Source organism: Asterias amurensis, chromosome 15 (assembly GCF_032118995.1).
Source record: "Asterias amurensis chromosome 15, ASM3211899v1".
Taxonomy (NCBI): Eukaryota; Metazoa; Echinodermata; class Asteroidea; order Forcipulatida; family Asteriidae; genus Asterias; species Asterias amurensis.
In genome coordinates, this window is record NC_092662.1 from 4,921,368 (window position 1) to 4,944,038 (window position 22,671).

Consider the following 22,671-nt stretch of genomic DNA (forward strand, 5'->3'; position numbering starts at 1 on the left):
TCGAAAAGGGAACCGTCAGTTAATTTGTCACATTTTGGTTAGTTTATTTACCACGCATAGACAAATGAGTTGTCATTTCATTTGACTGCCGGTTGTTAAATAAGCCTTGAGAAAATCAGCCAAAAAGTAACCCAACATCAGCCTGGAAAGTCTAGAAAACCCACCCTTGCGGCTGGCCGGGAGGGTAATCACGGCCCAATTTCATAGGCCTGCAAGCACAAACATTTGCTTAGCATGAAATTTCTTCCTGAATAAAAACAGAATTACCAACCAAATTTCCACGTGATTTTCAGGATTTAGCAAACAAAAGCTGAATACAGTACCCAGCAATTTGCAACAAATGGAAATTCTGTTTGGTAAACCTGTTTTTATCAATTTAAAAAAAAAAGAATAAATTTCTAAGCAAATTTAATAAAATTGGGCCCTGGGTGCATTCAAACAAACATCAAGTGAATAAAAGCTAACCAGTCCACTCTTCGTTTTTGGATAACATTAATTATCCATCACATTTGCAATTTTACAATCAGCAATGCATTTTATTGAACACAACATCATCCAAGGGGAAATATTTTACATTATTAATAACTCAAATACACTCAAAATAATCTCATTCATTAGGTAGAATTTGTGTTTATACATATTTGTTTTTAAATATACATATTTTGTGCTTCTCTTCACCCTTTTTGAGTTTTCCTTTGGAAATTACATTCAGGAAAATACATAGCATTTTAAATAAATTAACACACATGCTTTCAAACCATGGTCCGATTTCAGAAAGCTGTTTAAGCAGAAAATATTGCTTATCAAATTTCTTTTCTGAGCAGCGAAGGAGTCAGCACCAGTTGCACAATGGCTATTGATTAGTTTCTATTCAGCAAGATTTGTCTGCGCTTAGCAAGTTATTATTACGCTTACAGGCTTTATGAGCTGTGCAGAAAATATTGCTGAACAATTTGTTTCTGAGTGAAAATCAGCAGGAAACTAGTCACAAACTGTAATAAGGCCTACATGTGACATTACATTTTAGGCTGGTAACTTTAGACTGTTCAGCACAATTTTTGTGTGCTTTGCTACTTGTTTGTGCTTATGCAGCTTTATGAAGTTGGGCCCTTCCAGAACTCATAATAATATTAAGGCTAATCATATTTATAATATAATATATATAAATGGCAGATTGGATAAAACCTTTTTTGAAAATAAAAGCTCTGCAAAACTAAAACTTGTCAAACAAGAAGAAACCCTGCCCTAATGCCAGTTGTTGATGTTAGTTTCAGTTAACAGAAAGTAAATAATCACTAAAACCTTCACATACCAAAGCAAACCTCATCCATGTGAACACCCCCCCCCCTCCAAATAAACATGAGGTAATAAGAGGTACTACTTGAGCTATCAACAACTCCGTTACTTTAAAGGCAGTGGACACTATTGGTAATTGCCAAAGACCAGTCTTCTCACTTGGTGTTTCTCAAAATATGCATAAAATAACAAACCTGTAAAAATTTGAGCTCAATTGGTCGTCAAATTTGCGAGATAATAATGAAAGAAAAAACACTTGTCACACGAAGTTGTGTGCAATTAGATGCTTGATTTCGAGACCTCAAATTCTAAATCTGAGGTCTCAAAAATTAAATTCGTGGAAAATTACTTCTTTCTCAGAAACTATGTCACTTCAGAGGGAGCTGTTTCTCACAATGTTTTATACCATCAATCTCTCACCATTACTCGCCTACAAGTAAGGTTTTATGCTAATAATTATTTTGAGTAATTACCAATAGTGTCCACTGCCTTAAAGGACTAGTACTGGGGTCGATTTCACAATAGGCTAGTCCAAAGTTTGAATGAGCAACTCATCCTGACTCGAGATAAGACTAGTCTTAACTCTTTGAGAATCCACCCTAGGTCATGCTTCAGAATAATGTGAATAATTATGGAAAAAACTGTCACAGCTAATGTTGCCAATAAACCCTGCATTAAAACATGCCATTTGGTCCTTGAGTAATACCCAAATTATTCTGGCCTAATATGCCCCTTTTTTTATGTATTTGTCGGCGCGGTAAATCAAATGACTTATTTTTGTTCTCCTATTGTTTGAACTTTTCTTACTGGTTTTGGTCCATAGCAACGTTAGGATGTCTTGTTCTGTCAAAATGCCCAGGATTTAAGTTCAGGTTTCAACCAGTAGCCACGCTCACACACAAACATGCACACACACAGTTGATAAACTGGTATAATTTAGATTTTTTTTTTTTTTGCCACTGCCTTAACTCAAAATATTAAAATAAAAATTTGGATTGTCAATTTTTTTTGCAGTTCATGAAAAAACCCATCACATATTATCAAATTAAACGAAAAACACAAACTCAATTAAACAAGAAGTTGCATTGCTTGGCATAAAGATTATTTTGAATAATGGCTAAATAATTTTCGAATAAAGACCAACATTATAGCACACACCTATTCACCCAATTCACTTGACGGCATCAACACAACAAATCCTATTTGCGCCGTTTAGGTAGTCAGTTTTCCTGTGTTTGTAGATCACGTTCGCAAGTTTAGATGCTATACATGTATGTGATACCCAAACATGGCATACCACTGGCAGACAGTCTAAGTGTCTTAAGTCAGGCTTGAAAGGAAATGCAAACCTTTTGGCAGTTTGTTTTTAAAGGAACACGTTGCCTTGAATCGGGCGAGTTGGTCTTTGAAAAGCATTTGTAACCATTTGTTGTGAAATACATATGGTTAGAAAGCTGTTTTAAAAGTAGAATACAATGATCCACACAAGCATCACTCGAGATTGCGTGGTTTTCTTTTTACATTGCTAACTAACATACATATACTTGTGTGGATCATTATATTCTACTTTTAAAACATCTTTCTAACCATATGCATTGTATAACAAACGGTTACAAACGCTTTTCAAAGACCAACTCGAGCGATCCAAGGCAACGTGTTCCTTTAATCCTATATAAATGTATTTTTTTATATACAGTATAAACTAACCTTTGAAAATTTCTTTTCAAAAGGTGGTTGCATTATTTTTGAGATACAGCCAAATGCAAGGGTGCAAACTACGACCATGTCAAGAGTTATAACCTGGTTACTAATACATTGAGGTCATTTCCTGTAATGCACAGCTTTGATACAATTAACTTTGTACAGTAATGAAGGCAAAAGAACAGTCATTTTTGCTGATTCAGGCCTGTATGCTTTGTTTTTGAAAAGGCAAGGGCACCCAGGTTTTTTCTCCTTGGCAAAGGGCACCCTATGAGCAAATTTTAAATTTCTACTAGAGCATTTCAAGGGCACCGAGGCAATGGCAAGGGGCAACGGAGGCAATCGCCTCCGTTGCCTCCGTGAAGTATCAGGCCAAGGTGAATGATTTTAAAGTGACTGAACAGACCAACATTTTGCAAAGCTGTGCAAATAGTTTAACATCAGTGACATTACAGTCTGTGTGAGAGGGAAAAAGTATCACAGGTTCAGTGTGAGTAATTAGCCCCTTCCCACAGTATATGCTGATTATATTTATGCTTGCACAGACATTATTGGTTGGTAAAAACCATAGAGTTTTACACTAGGTAGAACCACAAAGATATATGTCACTCCACCATCAGCCCCATGCCAAAAAAAGTACCACGTTCCCATTGGTAACTCACAATGCAATGCCTTAATATCCATAATAGATTGCAGCAATTCCTAAAGAAAAATATGTTATAATGGCAAGTTTTTTTTTTAAATGCTCATTACAAGTTCACTGTAAAGCAAATTACATTGAATTTTCTCATTAAAGTTGCACAAGGTTGACGCTGTATAAAGTACGAGAGTAATATACATTTTGTGACTCAGTGCAAACAAGTTTCTCCTTAAATAGCACTTGCGTTATAGACAAGTAGCAAATTCTCAAACTGTATCTCGCTTAAACTAGCTCGGATATACATACACAATAAGTTGGCGCCAGAAGCAACCTTTTCGCAAAATCTAGAGTCTTTTTTTTGGCGAAACTCAAGATACAACTAGTTTGAAAAATCAAGAGACAAAGTTTTTGCAATGACGCATTAACTAATACCTTGTGCAGATTATTAAGGCTCCCCTATGAGACCACTAAGGTTACCTCTTATAAGGTGACCTCCACTGTCTTGACCTCCAATGAGGTGACCCATAAAATGAGGTACCTTCTATTGAAATGACCTCAAGTGAGGTATCTTATAAAGAGGCGAGAGGTGACCCAGTGTTGGGTGACCTCTAATGATATTACATGTAGCTCCACTGACTTGAATCTCCAATGAGGCCACTCTAAAATGGGGTACCATCTAATGAGATGACTTTAAGTGAGGTACAGTATCTTCTTCTTATGAGGTAAGATGTGACCTCATCTTTACAAGTCATCATCTTCCTCCTCCTTCTCCTCCCCATCTTCCACAGATTCATTGAACCTCACAATCCCTTGTTGGACCCCGTCTTGTAAGAGGCTGCCAGGAGGAGGAGGCGAGTTGTGACCTCATCTTTACAAGTCATCATTCTCCTCCTCCTCCTCCCCATCTTCCACAGATTCATTGGACCTCACAATCCCTTGTCGGAGCCCGTCCTGTAAGAGGCTCCCAGGGGGAGGAGGCGAGATGTGACCTCATCTTTACAAGTCATCATCATTCTCCTCCTCCCCCTCCCCATCTTCCACCAACTCATTTGACCTCACAATCCTCTCTCGGACCCCGTTTCGTAAGAGGCACCAAGGGGAGTAGGCGAGATGTGACCTCATCTTTACAAGTCATCATCATTCTCCTCCTCCCCCTCCCCATCTTCCACCAACTCATTTGACCCCACAATCCTCTCTCGGACCCCGTTTTGTAAGAGGCACCAAGGGGAGGAGGCGAGATGTGACCTCATCTTTACAAGTCATCATCCTCCTCCTCCTCATCCTCCTCCTCCTCATCCCCATCTTCCACAGATTCTTTAGACCTCACAATCCTCTGTCGGACCCCGTCTAGTGAGAGGCTCCTTGGGGGAGGTGGCGAGATTTCCGACTCGGATTCTTCGATCTCCATCTCCTCGCTGGATACGCCGTAGGAATGGAAGTCGCTTTCTTGGTCGGCGGAAGAGTTTCCAGCGAAGCGGCTCTCCAACCTCCAGAGGGTAGCTGAATCCGTGTGGTCGATTTCATCTGTAGGTTTAGAGGGAAGGTACAGTGTTTGGTTATCACTCTTAAAATGAATGGCAATAACCATTTTTGGTTAGTAGCTATAGCAGCTTTCGATATTATAAACCATCTGAGAAACATTCAACTTCAAAATCATGTGGTTATGTAAATAGATATCTGTTATGATATTTGAATTTGTGAAGCATTAATGTCAAAAGCATTTCTCAGATTGTCTATTTCTATTAAGTATTATTCCTTCCTTGTTTTCTTCCGACGCCAAGTTTCAAACATGGTGAATTAAAGGCGGGTTAACAAATTTGGCCCTAGACTTCTTTTGACAAGGTCTCTAAACCTGGCAGTAATATTGACCAGAGAAAACAACTTACCATCATCGTAGGCTGTTGTCTGGGGAGCGTTCAGCCGTGACACCATGGCAGCAAGATCAGTGAAGCGGGGAATCTGACCTGAAGACTAGATCATCAAAGAAAACGATTGTCAAAATTATGAAACTCACATAACAACATAACCCACTAAGTAGGGCAGGTAGGTGATGGGATTTTGCCTTTGATGACGACCGCATGGACCTTCAAGAACTGCAAAGGTCGTGGGTTTGAATCCCATCCGAGTTATATACCTGTGATTTTTTTCACAGATACTCAGTACGTGCTCATTAGGCGTGGAATGAGGTGCATGCTGGTCTAGCTATCGATCAAGTTCTACCCCTAGCTAGATCAGCATGTACCTCATTCAACAGTTAGCACTTGGGCAATGGGTATTTGCGAAAAGGTCTATGGAACTGGAACACAGTCATGAGCAAGATATTTGGCTAAAGGGCCATCAGAAATTAAAACTTTGAAAAATATACAAGTAGAATAACAAGTTATGACAATGTTGAAACCAGAGGGTCGAGAAACTGGGTATAAAATAGAAATCAATTTGGGGGTGAACAGAGTAAAATTGTTGAGAGCAGGATTTGGACATGCGACCACCATTTTTCGTGCCAGGGCTCTACCTACTGAATTATCTAGCTCTATCGTAGGCAGTCTCTCTATTTTACCAATATCCTTGTTCATAAGCCTTTTTGAGATATGGCAGACACAATGCTACAACACTATAAGGTTTGGGTAAATTTGCGCTTATTCATCATAGAAATAGAACATGTGTTATTCAGTGAAGTGCACATTTTTTTCGGCGACGCTGCATTTACACGTATTATCTATTGACCACCAACGTTTATGGTGAGCGTGGAACCAGTCGCCGCGTGTAACGCGCATATCATGTCCACCGCACCTCAAAAAGGATGTTTGGGAGCCAGGCAGAAGTCTCTGCTTACCTGTGGGTTGTCAGCCCTTCGGCGCTCAGTGACTCGTTTCTCTTTAAAGAGCTCATCCAGGTACTTGCTCTTCTTCCAGCCTTCAAACACCGTCTTGCCGTGGTGGTATCCGATGTCTTGAAGCTCGCTGTACTTGTGAAAGTGCATGGTCTTATACCTAGACGAAATTAAAGGGAAGGTACACGGTTGGTTATTGTCCAAGACCAGTCTTTTCACTTGGTGTATCCCATCATAACCATAGAATAACAAACCTTGGGCTCAATCGGTTATCGAAGTTGCGAGAAAATGATGAAAGAAAAAACACCCTTGTTGGACTAATTTGTGTGCTTTCAGATAAGAATAACAGACTTCTAGCTAAAAGTCTTATATTATTTTTGTGAGAAATTACCTCTTTCTCAAAAACTATGTTACTTCAGAGGGAGTCAGTTCCAACAATGGTTTTTACTCTCAACAGCTCTCCAATGCCCGTTACCAAGTCAGTTTTTAAGTTTTTAAGTATTTGTTTTGAGTAATACCAAATGTGTACCTTCCCTTAAGGGAAACCCACAACAGAGCAATAATTAGCAAAATAATTGAATCGGCTGTCGATTTGGGTCCATACCCCAAAACAGTTGAGTGTAGCTCTCACCTTAAAGTAGCTGTCTGACTTTGTCTTGTTAAGCAAACTGCCATACAGACAGGTTTGCAGTGACACCATGTAATGATGATCTCTAAATGAGTTGGGGTTGTTCTGAAAAGAACCATTGGTTCAGAACCAACCCAACTCATTATTAGAGATTATCATTACATGGTGTTACCACAAACCTTTATATATCGTATTTCCACCACGCAAAATTTCAAATCCTACTTAAAGGCAGTGGATACTGTTGGTAATTACATTTATTAGCATAAAACCTTACTTGTTGACGAGTAATGGGCAGAGGTTGGTAGTGTAAAGTATTGTGAGAAATGGCTCCCTCTGAAGTGACGTAGTTTTCGAGGAAGAAGTAATTTTCCACGAATTTGATTTCGAGACCTCAGATTTAGAATTTGAGGTCTCGAAAAAAAAGCATCTGAAAGCACACAACTTGGTGTGACAAGGGTGTTTTTTCTTTCATTATTATCTCGCAACTACGCTGACCGATTGAGCTCAAATTTTCACAGGTTTATTATTTTATGCATATGTTTAGATACACCAAGTGAGGTGACTGGTCTTTGACAATTACCAATAGTGTGCAGTGTCTTTAAGTAAATCTGCAAACCTAATAAATATAAAAACTCCACCAAGCAATGTATGCAAATCACATAATTATAGACCAATGAAATTCCAGAGAGTATAAAGCTACCTGTTGATTGGTGGTCGGATGTATTGGCAGTAACTACTGGCCTTGACTTCTTGGAGCTGTTTCATGCAAGAGACGTATGCCAGCCGACTCTGGATCTCGCTCATGTCCAAAACCTGCAAAAATAAAAGAGTGAACTTGTTAAGTACACCGCAGATTGACAGTTCGACAGTTGATAAATTTTTTTTTACAAAAGTTGGAAATTTCAGATTTTCCCCCAATAATATACCCAGCACGCTCTTGGCCCAATTTCATAACACTGAAAAGCTAAACAAACTCTTTTTGCTTATGTAGCACAGAAAAGATCTTGCTGAGTAGAAATAGGTTACCAGCCATAATGCAGTAAAATCTTAAATGTTGTCTGTAAATATTTTACAAAATGTTGTATTTGATCCAGCCGTGACACTTGTGTCCTTAAGCAAGACACTTCACCATTGCTTCGTCCTTCGGATGGGACTTAAAGCCATTGGTCCCATGTGTTGTGTAACGCATGTAAAAGAACCCAGTGCACTTTTTGAAAAGAGAAGGGGTTCACCCCAGGTGTTCCTGGCTGTGGCTGCTTAATGCACCGAAGCACCTTGTAAACCCTTATAAGGTGCTAAATAATTGGGTCTCAGAATTCATCACTGCAATAACCTATCTTTCTGAAGGTTTGTATATAATCAGCGCCATGAGTACCTTGTTTTTGGTTGATAAGACTTCGATATTATTATTATTATTATTTTAATCTTTTAAGTTGAATTCCTTGCCCTGTGAGGTGTTGAGTCTTTACTCACCCTGACGTTGCTTGCCCATGGATTCCATCGTTTCCATAGCAGCCACCATCCAGAGAGGTCGTCGCCGTAGTTGGTGAGCTGGGTGTTGTCTTCGCTACCGACGTCCACCGCGATGACCGTCTGGGCACCCATGGATCGCATCACGTCAGCTGGAATTTATATTAATAATAGAGGCATCAATATAGAGCATCCACTCTTACAGGTCAGGCAGATTGAGAATGAGGTATCATGAGTGCTTGCGGTGATGCTTGACAGCCTTAAGGCCGGTTTATAGTCGGTCTCGCGACGGAAATCTTGCGCGCATTCCTAAGACTGAGGCCTAAAAACCGTGTCTTTTTATGATCGCGCGTGTAGATTTCCGAGGCCCGACCATCGCGCAACCGACTATAACTCGGCCTTTACATAGGGACTGGTCAAACCCTGGGGTATTCAACAAAATAAAGTCAATATTGTCCAGAACCAATATGGCTCATCAGGCCTGGGTCTAATTTCATAGAGCTGCTAAGCACACTAATTTCTTATCAAGACATTTCTTCCGTGATAAAAAAACAGGATTAACAACCAAATTTCCATTTGTTAATTGGTATTCAAGCTGTTGTTTGCTGGAAATTTGGTTGGTAATCCTGTTTTTATCAAGGAAAAAAAATTCATGCTCAGCAAATTTGTGTGCTGAGCAGCTCTATGAACTTGGGCCCTGGACAGGATGCCAGACCATTGCTCTCCCCAAACTCTCCTCGGTACCCGTTTATAAATTAGAACTTGATGGTTACCTGGTACATTGTTGACGTATCCTCCGTCCAGTAGTAGATGTCCATCCTTTGGATCGCAGAGCGGAGGAAGGTAGCCAGAGAGGGACATACTGGCCCTCGTGTACCTCCATACAGATCCTGACAACAATCAAAAGAATGGACCCAAGATATTCATGTAGACATAATTTTACAGATTCAAGATGCTATGTCAGATTCTTGGCCCCAAACATATATATATATATTTTTTTTAGTTTTAGTGAACGGTTTTTCAATGTGGATCACCCGCTCTAACGAAAACAAGTTTAACTTTTACTTTTAATGGTCAGGAACCATGACAAAAATTTAAAACGTTTCTTATAAAACACATTAGAATTGGTCACATGATATATTGTCGGAATCCCGACAAAAACTAATTTTGAGCACTTTATTTCACTGCTACTAATAATTGGCAGACTTTTTCGAGCAATGGCTCAAATGAAAGCTTGTAACTTTCTCGACCCACATCAAAATGCCTCTTGAATTTCAAACCAAAATTTTGGGGTCAAATCGGCCAAAAATCTGACTTTTTCAGTGACTGGCCAACAGGACCGGTCAGCTGAAGAGAAAAATAGTAGTGTGATCGGAGACGACTCAAATATTCAAATCACACAGATTGCTCTGAGATTATTGGGGAATGTCAAAAGCTTTTTTTTCTCTCCTGCAAACGAGCAGAATATACTGCTAAAAAAATCAAGACCACACCGGCTCTTTTCAGATCCAACACTCCCAAGATTGACTTATTATGTTTACTATTGAAGTTTATAGTTAACTCCAGTAACGTGAAATTGAATATCTTGTGTCTTACCGCTTGTATGGACCCTCATCTTGGAATCGGTAATATCCGTTGAGATGTTGAAGTACGGAATCCACAGATCCTCAATCAGCTTATCGGAGAAAGTATCTCGGATGCTCTTGTTGAAAGAACGACCTACAAGTATTAAAAGAAAACTTGGTTAACTAGCTTCCTCTTCTCACTAACATTCCCAGTTGGACCCATACACTGATGCTTTGAAGGATTTGGGTTCTTTTTCAAAATGTCCATGGCTTTACATTAAACTTACAGGGTTTGAAGATATTGAAAGTGGAAAGCTTCCTTTCAAATATTACTAACTCAGGTGATATAGTTCTTGAGAAATGAGTAAAACAATGTCATGAAAATACGTTTGTAAATGCTTATAAATTTCACCTCATGAGACGAAAATGATTTTCATGACATTATTTTACTCATTTCCCAAAAACTACAGCACAGCACGCAATATTTTCAGGGAAGGTTTCTACTATCATTATCTTCAAACTGTGAAAGCTAAGTGTAAATCCGTGGACATTGTGTTTTTTGTCCTACAAAAATACATAAGTAATGGCAGTCAGGTTGGCTCAGTGGTTTCTGTGCCTGCCTTTCACCACTATGGACCCTGGTTCGAGCCTGGTTCCAGCCCGAACTGGAGCCTTGCATGTGGATTGGGTTTTTCAGTCCCTACCTGACTGCCTGGGTTTACCCTGCTGGATTTGTCAAAACTGTGGGGCATCCTGGACCCACATTTCGGGCTTTACTGATCAAAGCAAGTACTCTGTACCTGTAAACATTGCAGAGAATGGGTACGTCAAGTCAGTTATCTTAGGCCACAAGGATCCCATGTCCCGGCACCACTTGAAAGCTCGCGACTCGATCCCGGCCACTTTCCCTTCCTCACAGAAGAGGGCGCCAGTGAAGGCACCGATGCTGGTCCCTCCGACCATATCAATAGGGATACCGGCTTCCTCCATGGCCTGCATGATTCCTATCTGAGACATCCCTCTAGGAAAAGATGCAAATAGTTCAAAAAAAGAAAAATACAATGAACATTCAGAAATAATTGCTCTTATGTGGTGCGATCAAACAATATGAGTCGGTTGTCAACCTAGATCATTTTTTTGTTGTTGATACATTTAAAAAGAGCATAATCAATACTTTCTTTGGTTCAAAAGTTGTGAAAGTACAAACATCAAGAGACACCACAGAACAAAACTGAGAAAAAGGAGTTTGAAGATGAGTTGATTGTTGAGAAAGATTACAGGAATATTATCGACCCAATGACCAGAGAACTAATGTAAAGCAAATTGATACATTATTGTAAAATGCGCCGTAGAAGAACTAGTTATTACTATTATTATTATGATAATCAGAAACACCAGAGCTTGAGTCCAGTGCTCTAGACAGCCGAGCCAAAACACATGGCTATCATTCCTCACCTAGCACCACCTCCTCCAAGAACAAGCCCAAAGGAAGTCCCCGTCAAGAACCTTGCGAGTCTGGAGAAGTCTGATGTCCGATCCGGCGACTTCTCAAACAGCCTCTCGTAGGTCTCTCGGATCTTCGCTGGTGAGCGACGGCTAAACATCCTCTTAGGGCAGCGGATGTGGTGATGGGAGATGCACCAGCCTCTGGCGTTCAGCCACTCCGCAGTCCGCTCCGGGGCCTGGTAGACACCGTCTTTCTCCCGGTGGAGGAGGATGAGTTCTTTCTGGGCGCGGACTGCGGACATCTCGATCTGCTTCTCCATTTCGCCAACCCTGTTGGGGTCTTGGTGGGCCAGGCCGACAATCAAGATACAGTCAGCCTGAATGGTGGGGAAAGACAATAATAAAAATTGTAAGTGAGGGTAGATCTGTAACAGAAGTGAGCGCTTTTGGGAACAGCAAGGATCCTGTTTCGTTTTGTAGGCTGTTCCTTGACAAGCCCAGCCTTTTGTAATGTACCTCCACACTCATATATTGACTGTACTTGTGTTTTCTTCTTGATGATACGTGGTAAATAACCTTGCTTTGAAATTAAAATTGAAATAGGAAAAGTTGAAACTGTTTTCCTCTTTTGACTGACCTGCCTGATGCATCTCTTGGTCCATACTGTCATACGTTTATCCGCTTGATACAGAACGATACGATGAAGATCTTCCTGCTGACCCAGCCAGTTGGTCAATCTATATTCGTGCATACTGTCCAAAGCTGACCCACCAAGAGTCTGCAGAATGTGCTCCTTGGTCAATCGCAGAACGGATCCTGACAGAGACAGATACACACAAAATCTAACATTTAGATGTAAGATTTCATTGACCCAGAGTCTGCAAAATGTGATCTTTTGTCAATCGCAGAACTTCAACAAAAAACTAACATTTTGAAATTCTAAGTGTAAGAATCCATTGACTCAGAGTCAGAGAATATGCTCCTTGGTCAATCAAAGAACAGATTCTGAGAAAGACAGATTATACACAAAAGATCTAACATTAAAAACAGCTATGTAAGATTTGATTGACCCTGAGATAATATGCCTGTTGATTTTGTTTTCACTGGACTCAATTTTTTTTAAGGTACACAATGCTTTCCACACATCAGTGTATGATTAAAAACCAAATAATGTTCTTTATCCCCCCGGTGCAAAAAAAAAACATCTATTAACTCTTTCAGTGCCAAGGTCATACATGTAGGATATCTTTTAGGTTTTCTGAATTCGGTTGTTTGGGAAAGTGTTTGAATCGGAATTGAAAGGAAAGAGTAAATTTACCGATTGAGTTGAGCGAGTGCATGAGTTCCAGAGCAAAGTTGGAGACAGGAACGTCGTCCGAGACGGCAATGATGGCTACGGTTGAGAGGTTCTCCACTGGTGCTGAAGCATGCATGTCTAGACCAATCATATAGAGTTTCACAATAACGACAAAAACATCATAGTGTGCGTCAGAAGGCCAAATGAAATAAAAAACATGTTTAGCATCCTTCCTTTTTTTTTACAAAAGGAGGAACTTTTTTCCTTCAAAAATGGCCTAACATTAAAAACAGCTGGAAATTTGAACTTTAAGGGCGTGATAACACTTTTAAGACACTGGTGTCCAGTTTACCTGTTATTGCGTGTGATCCAGCCTTCTCCTGCACTTGACCCAGTAACCTTTGACCTAAGATCTCGATCAGTCTGGACACTGTGCGCGGATATTTGCGCTTGATCAGATCCAGCATACCCGATGGTAGTTTGGCAAGCTCTGTATCTCTGTTAATAATAGAAAGAAGGAAAGATTGATAAATCAATACAAATTGCCACTTCGAAGGTGGTGTGCCATGGCTGAAGCGTGGTTCATACTTCCTGCAAATGCCAATGTGAAACAAATTTTCACCCCATGCGCACTATGCAAGGTTTCTATTGAGAGAGCCATGCACAACCATCAATCACAATGAGGTCTTTTTGACGTCAATGAGGGCGCTGTTTTCACCTCATGCGCACTATGCAAGGTTTCTATTGAGAGAGCCATGCACAACCATCAATCAATGAGGTCTTTTTGACTTCAATGAGGGCGCTGTTTCCACCCCATGCGCACTATGCAAGGTTTCTATTGAGAGACCGGAGTGGTCAAAGTTCAAACTGAAGTCTAGTACCTGATGGCATGAACAGTAGTCACCCTGTCCGTCATGGTTAATACTTCCACCACGCCGACGATCTCACCCCGGCCCTGCTCACCCATCAGTTCCTTCTTGCCGCATGGGAGCTGTAGGACGGAGCGCAGACGCCCATTCAGGACGATGTAGACACAGTTGGACGTATCGCCTTGCCTGTTGGTATCGAACAAAACATTAAAGGTACTTCTTGTACGACAACAAAACACAATAATCACAGATTAATATTAAACTTGCACGGTTTGAAGATAGTAAATGGTAGAAAGCCTCCCTTAAAATATTACTTGCTGAGGTGCTATAGTTTTTTAGAGTACTAAGTAAGCAGAAACAGAGTCCAGCATTCTCCTGAATATGATCAGAGCATACTGATTGAAAGATTGAGTTGGAAAACCACCAGTTGATCTCAAAATTGTCCTACTGAACAGAACAGCTTGCTAAAATCTGCAACCCTCAGACTGAGGGTCAAGCACCACAGGTAAATTTTCCTACTGAACAGCTTGAAAAAATGTGAACCCGCAACCCTCAGACTGAGGATCAAGCACCACAGGTAGACTCACCGGTAGACCGTCTTGCCAGCCTCTAAGCCCATCCAGTCCAGAGCAAAGTCCGTCTGCCTGACAAATGGAGACAACTTCTTGACCACGTAGTGACCGATGCGTAGCACCACTTGTGGGCACACTCTCATTATGCTACAAAAAAAAATAATAAACACAAACATTAAAGGAACACGTTGCCTTGGATTGGTCGAGTTGGTCTTTGAAAAGCGTTTGTAACCGTTTTTTATAAAATGCATATGGGTAGAAAGATATTGTAAAAGTAGAATACAATGATCCACACAAACATGCCTCGAAATTGCGTGGTTTTCCTTTTACCTCGTCGCCTAACACGTCGGCCATTTATGGGGGTCAAAATAATTGGCCGACCATGTTAGTTCGCACAGTAGAAGGAAAACCACGCAATTTCGAGGCAAACTGGATCATTGTATTCTACCTTTAAAACATCTTTCCAACCATATGCATTTTATAAAAAAACGGTTACAAACGCTTTTGTTTTGACCAACTCGTCCGATCCAAGGCAACATGTTCCTTTAAGAGGTCTACGGTTTTGACCCATCCAAAGCACTACTGTTTAAGTGTGAAAATTTCTGAAACAGAGCAAAAATGAAAAGTTCACAGATTTCAAAATAACTTACAGGATTTACAGAAGGTAAATGGTGAAAAACTTCCCTTGAAATATTAATCCATGAAATGCTTTACTTTTTGAGAAAACATTAAAACAATAATCAATTCTTGATATCGAGAATAACAAATTTTTGTAAACACATGTCATGACACGGCGAAACGTGCGGAAACAAGGGTGGGTTTTCACGTTATTTTCTCCCGACTCCGATGAAGCCCAAATTTTCACAGGTTTGTTATTTGATATAGAAGTTGTGATACACGAAGTGTGGGTCTTTGGACAATACTGTTTACCGATGTTGTGCGTTTGCTTTAAGGACACAAGTGTCACAACCGGGACTCAAACCCACACTCTACTGACTAGAAACACCAGAGTTTGGGTTGAGTTATCTTATTTACTCGACTACGACACACCTCGAAATTCCGTTTTATGTTCCTACCTGTAAAAGCTTGTCTTGCTGATGGCGACCACAAAGCAGTTTTGCCTGGCCTTGACGGTGAAGAACGACGGCTCACCAGTCAGGACAGCAAGCTCACCTACAAACTCCCCTGGCCTGGCCAAGTAGATGATGTGTTCCTCTTCAGTGTCGACTATGGTCTGGATCATGGCTAGGCTACCGATCACCACAAACAGAAGACTCGCTTCCTACAAAATTAACCAAGAAAATATTGTTTGAAGCTTTGCATGATGATGTGGATAAATAGGAAGAAACTTTTTTTTTTTTTTTTTTTTTTTAATCCCGGGGGAAAATGGTTTATTCACAACATTTTACAAAAACGTACATCAGATCGTCAAAACAAACATACAGTAATGGTGAAAGCAAGACACAGCGTATTTAAAGAGAATTAACCCTTAGAACATTAATCTTGGAAAAGAACAGAATGGTGATCCCATTTATGATAGAAACTGGCCAACTTATTGTTACAAGTGGAAATACATTTTTCCATGGCATAATAATTTTTTAGTTCTGTTTTGAATACAAAAAACTATAAATAAATAGTGAACTGGTGGGTTCAGTCATTTGTAGGGACTGAAACCCAATCCACATAGTGCCTCCAGTAGGAACTGAACCGGTGTCCAAGAAGTGGAAAGCGAGGCAAGACATCGTTACGCCAATATGACCCCCGTCTGCATGGGAAGAAGACTGGGTTCTCATAATACTACTTACCTGATCTCCTTCCCTGACTACAACATTGCCGATATGACCCCGATATTACGCCAATATGACCCCGTCTGCATGGGAAGAAGACTGGGTTCTCATAATACTACTTACCTGATCTCCTTCCCTGACTATAACATTGCCGGCTTGAATGTGTGCGATGTTTACATGGTCGTTGAGAATACTTGCATCCTGTTGGGAAGGAACAAATAATAAGAAAAACAGTCAAATAATAAATTATTTTTATATAGCGTTTTATCACAGCCCGAAGGGCGTATTAAAGGAACACGTTGCCTTGGATCGGTCGAGTTGGTCTTTGAAAAGCGTTTGTAACCGTTTTTTATAAAATGCATATGGGTAGAAAGATGTTGTAAAAGTAGAATACAATGATCCACACAAACATGCCTCGAAATTGCGTGGTTTTCCGTTTACCTCGTCGACTAACACGTCGGCCATTTATGGGGGTCAAAATTTTGACTCCCATAAATGGCCGACCGTGTTAGTTCGCACAGTAGAAGGAAAACCACGCAATTTCGAGGCAAACTTGTGTGGATCATTGTATTCTACTTTTACAACATCTTTCTACCCATATGCATTTTATAAAAAACGGTTACAAACGCTTTTGTTTTGACCAACTCGTCCGATCCAAGGCAACGTGTTCCTTTAAAGGGTCTATGTACTTTTTGTAGGACAAAAAAACACATTGTCCACAGACTTGCACTAAACTTACACAGTTTGAAGATAACGATAGTAGAATGCTTCCCTGAAAACATTACTTGCTGAGGTGGTGTAGTTTTTGAGAAATGGGTAAAACAATGTAATGAAAATAATTTTCGTGTCATCAGTGATCATGAGACGAAAAAAATTTCAGAATGTAAAAGTCTATTTTCATGACATTGTTTTACTCATTTTTTAAAAACTACAGCACCTCAGCAACTAATATTTTTAGGTACGCTTTCTACTATCGTAGAACGCTTCTACGCTTTCTACTATCATACCAACGGTGTTGGTTTAATGTAAATCTGTGGACAGTTTGTTTTGTGTTAGAAAAAGTACCCAAATCCTTTCAAGTACTTCTGACATTATTACCCCTGTTCGGGAAGCCTGTCATGCCTGTACAGCACATTTGGGTCTTGCTATGGACGCAATGAGCATTACTATTAATTTTAATTTTTTGTTTGTCCTCATACCTCTAGACCGAGGATCATGACAAGATCTTTCTTGGCCATCTCCAGAATCTCCTCGTCGGTGTAGCTCTGGTTGTCTCCAGAGACGTGACGTTTCCTCTCACTGGGGCACGTCTCATGACCCTCAGCGATGGTGACACGCTTTGGGGGTCGAGGGCTTGGGGTGAACCCCTTGATGAACTCTGACCCGCTGTCGGTCCCCGATGGGCCTGGGAGGTCATCTTGAAGAGCCTGTGGAGGTCAGAGGTTAAGGTGACAGTAAAATGACAGTAAGATTTTGTAACATACTGTACTTTCACGACCACACAACACGAGCACCCCTATACCACACCTTGGACAAGCAGTTAGCTTTCTAGGTGGTTATTCATCAAGCATCAAGCATCAAACAGAGCTTGAGTGATTTTGAGTCGTTGTGGGCAAAAGGGTGAAGGAATATAACCAGGGCCCAGTTTCATAGAGTTGCTTAAGCAGCAAATGTTGAAGTGAGCTGAAGTGAGCAAGAAACTAGTCACAAATCGTAAATGTGACACGGGAGCACAATTTTGTTTCGCTTAGCTTAGTTTCTGTGGTTAAGCAGTTCTATGTAATTGGGACCTGTACAGAAATCAATTGTCTATAAAAAAGGCTTAACAAAACAGAAAATTAATATATATATGTACAATCCTTACATACATGTACCACTAAGTTGGAGCAACAATGAAAACGACTAAAACAAATAAATAAATACGGTGGGTTTCTATTTTAAGGAGCTGCTTAGCAGGGAAGTTGTAAGCACAGATTATACTGGTACGCAGCACCCCTAAATTACACACAGGTTGACAATTCAAAAAGAAAGTCTACGTGAGACATGCTCCCTAAAAATGAGATCAACTGCTATCCAGTCTTCAGCACTACAATCACTTTATAGGAGCAGGCCACAGTTTGTTAAACACAAAACTTCGCACAAACAAAACCATACAGACATTTAGTCATCTGCAGGTCCCACCTAGACCTGATGGTCTTTTTTTTGTATCATACTACAGCACAAAGGAAGAGTCCTATATAGGGCTAGCTAAAACACCCAACATGCCCACACAAAAAAACAAGGAGATAATTCAGTTTTCTGCGAACAGAACGTCACTAAACCTCTAGCCCTTGCAGCCTTTTACTTTTGTATTGTACTACTTTGGCTAGCTAAACACCCAACATGCCCACAAATAAAACCAAAGAGATGTTCTATGCGGGTAGATATGTCACCTTGCCGTCAAATGAGGATGAAAGAAGACAGCCTCGCTGTTGGGTGAAGACAGAGTCTGGCCCTGGGGAGGTGAGAGGATCACCTCCTAGGTCTTCACTTAGAGAGTGGGATAGCTCAGAGAGCCTTCCTGAGCCCTACGTAGAGGGGAGGGGAAAAGGGTGGCAGAAGAACGAGGCGGATATGTAGAAATGGGCCAAGAGGGTTTATGTTAATAGTTAATTAATAATTAGGCAATAATAGTGTGAGGAGCTGGTCTTGACTGTGCAATAATGACCAGGGTCCAAATTCATACAGTAACCACACCCCTTTTTTTTTCCTAGCATTGAAAATTTGCTAAGCAGTATTTTCTGCTAACAGCTTTACGAAATTGGGCCCGAGCTTGTGGTTGGCTACCACCAGCAGCCATCCCAGGAAATTTACTAACAGTGAAGTTTGGGTCCTCATACCGTTACTGCCATTAATAGATGTACCTTTAATGCGAGAAAATTTATAAGAATTTGTTGGTTTTTAAAAAAATAAATAATTATGATAATAAAATGGCACAAAGAAAACAGCTGATTTGAAAGTTCCATGCACAGCAAGCGCAGTGCATATAGAATTTTTACACAAAAATATTTGTTTATACGACATGTTAATACATGTTTTTTTTATTGATAGCCTGAAAAGCCACCCACGTCAAAGGCATAGAACCAGATCCCAGAGATCTTATAAAGCTGCTGGCAGCAAAACATCTGTGTAGTTCTTCTTACCGATTTGCAGGCTCGACTGTCGTCCAGACCCTGGACTCTGGCGCGGCCGGCAGCCGCCTGGAAGTCAGAGGCACTCATGAGGAGTCGTCCCGTCGTATCCACCTCAAGAGACGTCGGCTTCTGCTTCTTCTGACTGGACGTTACGCTCAAATCTAAACGACATCAACGCAAAAAAATTACTCGCAACAAAATTCTGAAAGGATTTGAATGTTTTGCCTTTATACTTATTATTGCGTAAAAGTCCACAGGTAAGAAAAATCAGGTGTTGGTAAAGGTATTCAGGTGAATTGGAACAGCAAAGTCATTTCAATTATTCTAACGCAGACCACAAATTAGAGCAATGGTGGTATTTGCACACAATAGACTGTGCAAGTCTCGCACGTAGCGAAAACGAGAACTTAATTCGAAAAAAAGTATATTTTTGTACAAAACCAAATTGTATTGAAATTGTTATTTGTTAAACAATTCTTAAAGATTATTTTTAACGTACTTTTTGTATAATTATTATTTTAATTCGTGTACATAATAATTGTTTTGTTTAAATTAACGTAAAAATTATACATTTATCGGGACGAGGATCGCTGTTCGACATCGACCTGGATGGTTTTTCTAATAAACCCCGTTTGTGAATCACGTCCAATTGGTGCGATCATCACATAGGTTCAGCGATAATGGGAACGTCAATTGGGTAATATTCTTAATTGTTTAGAGTAAACCGGAAACTGGAGGTCAAGTTTTTTTCTTTAGTTTTCTTCGTTAATTTGTTGAATAGATTTTACTTTTCTGTTTTTAATTACTTATTTTTACATTCCCAAGAACATATTCACTTTTTAGAGTCATAACTTAGGTTAAACTAAAATTATTGACAGAACAAAATCTCCCCAACGTAAAACTCCATTAGGTTGGGACCACAATGGTCCCGGAAGTTCAATTTCTCGCGAGACTTGCACAGTCTATACAAGGGTCTTCACACTAAACTTAACTCTAAAGGTTTTGTGGAATATGCAGTTTAATTGGTACACACAGGCATACACCCGGCCTTACACACGACAGTTATGGGGTACTTCCTTGAATCTATTATTCCCTTCAAATTAAAGAAATTCTCTTTGGGGTGCAACTGGAACAAAGACAACTTTGTGGGGTGGCAATGTTCCACTGTTAAAGGCAGTGGACACTATTGGTAATTACTCAAAATAATTATTAGCATTAAACCTTACTTGGTTAAGAGAAATGGGGAGAGGTTGATGGTATAAAACATTGTGAGAAACGGCTCCCTCTGAAGTAATGTAGTTTTCGAGAAAGAAGTAATTTTCCACGAATTTGATTTCGAGACCTCAGATTTAGAATTTGAGGTCTCGAAATAAACTTCCTGTGAACTGTTTTTTTCTTTCATTATTATCTCGCAACTTGGACGACCGAATGAGCTCAAATTTTCACAGGTTGGTTATTTTATGCATACATATTGTGCAAAGGGCTTTTATAACAAATTATACAATACATCGAAAAATGAGGACAACATATCCGTTTTTCTTTTTCTGTCCAGTAGGATATAGGGACAAGTAATTCTTTTTCCAGGGTTGTGCATCAGCTTGGTATGTACCTCAGTCCATGTGATTAAACCTGATAAATATCGCACAATGCAATCTTCATTGAGCAGCTGTATGAAACTTGGCACTGCAAACTAAACAAAACTTAACTTGTATTTAAGCAACTTGAAAAAAACTGCATCGCACGAACAGTTCATTCAGAAAACAATTCTCTAAAGTAATTAACAATGTTTTAATATTATATTACCGTTGGTTAAGCACTTGTTTTTTGTATTAATTATAAACAAATTACAAGGAATTAATTTATTCAACAGAGAATCACAGCAAAAGTTCCCTGAAACCAAATTAATTTTGTTCACTTCAAATTTCCGAAGAAAACAAAGCAATTCATCTGTGAAACAAGGTTAAAATTTTAAATGGAACGTGCAATAAAATATACCAACACCGAAAACAGAGACTGTGACAGTTTTCCCAGAAGCACCAGCATTACTACTTTTATGTGTTTCAGAATTTAATATAAATAAAAATTGTTTCTAGAAGCTTGAGGATAAGAATGAACAAACGTTCACAAAGCGAATGATGCATACTTTTTGAAAAGTAGTGGATGGGCCAAAAATTTACCCTTGCAAAAACACCAACGATGTCTGTTTTTTAAAACTCAAAGTTAAGAATGAGTAGACATTTACAGAGCGAATGATGCCTGCTTTATGAAAAGTAGTGGATGGAAATTAACTTAAACATCAAAAACTATGATTTATGTTTTTTAAACAAGAAAATAGAAATTAATTTACAATTTCAAAAACCAATGATGCATTTTCTTTTTGAAAACTAGTGGATAGGGATTAATTTATCCATTTCGAAACCAATTAAGTATTCCTTACAAAGCTTGACTAAAAAGGTGTCCTGGAGAAGGATTTCCTTGGCGAATAAAGATAAAGGTTCCACAATCCAACAGATCAAAGGTGTTAACAAATAAAACCAAAGCACTGTACGAGGTGTTAGATTACAGAGAAAAGTAACCTCCTCGCTAATAAAAAGCAGGCAAACGACTTTCTCTCTTTTGTTTCCTGCGAGGTACAACTGCATTAGACCATACTCGTTTAAAATAAAACTCACTGATGAAAGCGAGAGATTGTGAGCGTGGACGACCCATCCTTGGGGTGACATGTTCCATGATACTAGCTCTCACAGCTAATGAGAAATCAATTCAGCAACATTAAAAAGGAGAGGCAGTTTTCTACTCTGGTTATGATGAAATTATTGACAAATTATAATAGGGACACCGCCAACATAGGGCTAGATAGCTCAGTTGGTAGAGCGCCGGCACAATAATCCGGAGGTCGTTTATTCGAGTCCCACTCTAGTAAATTTATTTCTGTTGGACCCCAAATTTACCCAGTCAGTTTCCCTTGTGGTGTTTCTTATTTTTTGTCCTAACTGAAAATGGACGAAGCTTACTGACAGGAAAGGAAAAACAAAAATACCTTAATCCCTTTATATTTCAAAACAAAAATAAATAAATGTTTTGAACTGATATTAAAATTTCTTTTTAAAGAGAAATAGAAAAAAACTAAATAAGTGAACTTACTTGATGAGTTGGACCTTGCTCTAAACTCCTGCTCACTGTCAGACGCTGTGCTGTAATTCCCTGACTTCTCGGCTGATAAAACTGAATAAATATTTACAAAGAATGCAGCTCAGAACAAAATTTCAGCAGTAAAAGTTTCTTAAAAAGGAAAAGCTTTCCCAGCAGGAATAACTGACACGCCAAAAATGTAATCTTAAATACGTTACTCTTTATCATAATTGCTTCTCTTCACCCATGAGAACGAATGGGTACC

General features: G+C 39.6%; 1 protein-coding gene across 2 annotated transcripts in view; it reads right to left on the bottom strand.

Moving 5' to 3' along the window:
* Nucleotides 1–475: 475 nt before the first annotated feature.
* LOC139947928 (patatin-like phospholipase domain-containing protein 7) overlaps nt 476–22,671 on the bottom strand; it is a 30,191-nt gene continuing 7,995 nt past the window's right edge. For both annotated transcript variants that reach the window (XM_071945794.1, XM_071945793.1), the window contains 19 exons: nt 22,419–22,499; nt 19,284–19,435; nt 17,301–17,528; nt 16,225–16,302; nt 15,391–15,596; nt 14,330–14,461; nt 13,755–13,928; nt 13,226–13,371; nt 12,895–13,011; nt 12,214–12,392; nt 11,586–11,953; nt 10,931–11,151; nt 10,162–10,284; nt 9,339–9,455; nt 8,569–8,717; nt 7,796–7,908; nt 6,471–6,627; nt 5,524–5,608; nt 476–5,161 (listed from right to left, as the gene is read on the bottom strand). In XM_071945794.1, the coding sequence (XP_071801895.1) occupies nt 4,890–5,161; nt 5,524–5,608; nt 6,471–6,627; nt 7,796–7,908; nt 8,569–8,717; nt 9,339–9,455; nt 10,162–10,284; nt 10,931–11,151; nt 11,586–11,953; nt 12,214–12,392; nt 12,895–13,011; nt 13,226–13,371; nt 13,755–13,928; nt 14,330–14,461; nt 15,391–15,596; nt 16,225–16,302; nt 17,301–17,528; nt 19,284–19,435; nt 22,419–22,499 (3,098 nt within the window). In that variant the 3' untranslated portion in view covers nt 476–4,889. The remainder of the gene's footprint in view (nt 5,162–5,523; nt 5,609–6,470; nt 6,628–7,795; nt 7,909–8,568; nt 8,718–9,338; nt 9,456–10,161; nt 10,285–10,930; nt 11,152–11,585; nt 11,954–12,213; nt 12,393–12,894; nt 13,012–13,225; nt 13,372–13,754; nt 13,929–14,329; nt 14,462–15,390; nt 15,597–16,224; nt 16,303–17,300; nt 17,529–19,283; nt 19,436–22,418; nt 22,500–22,671) is intronic.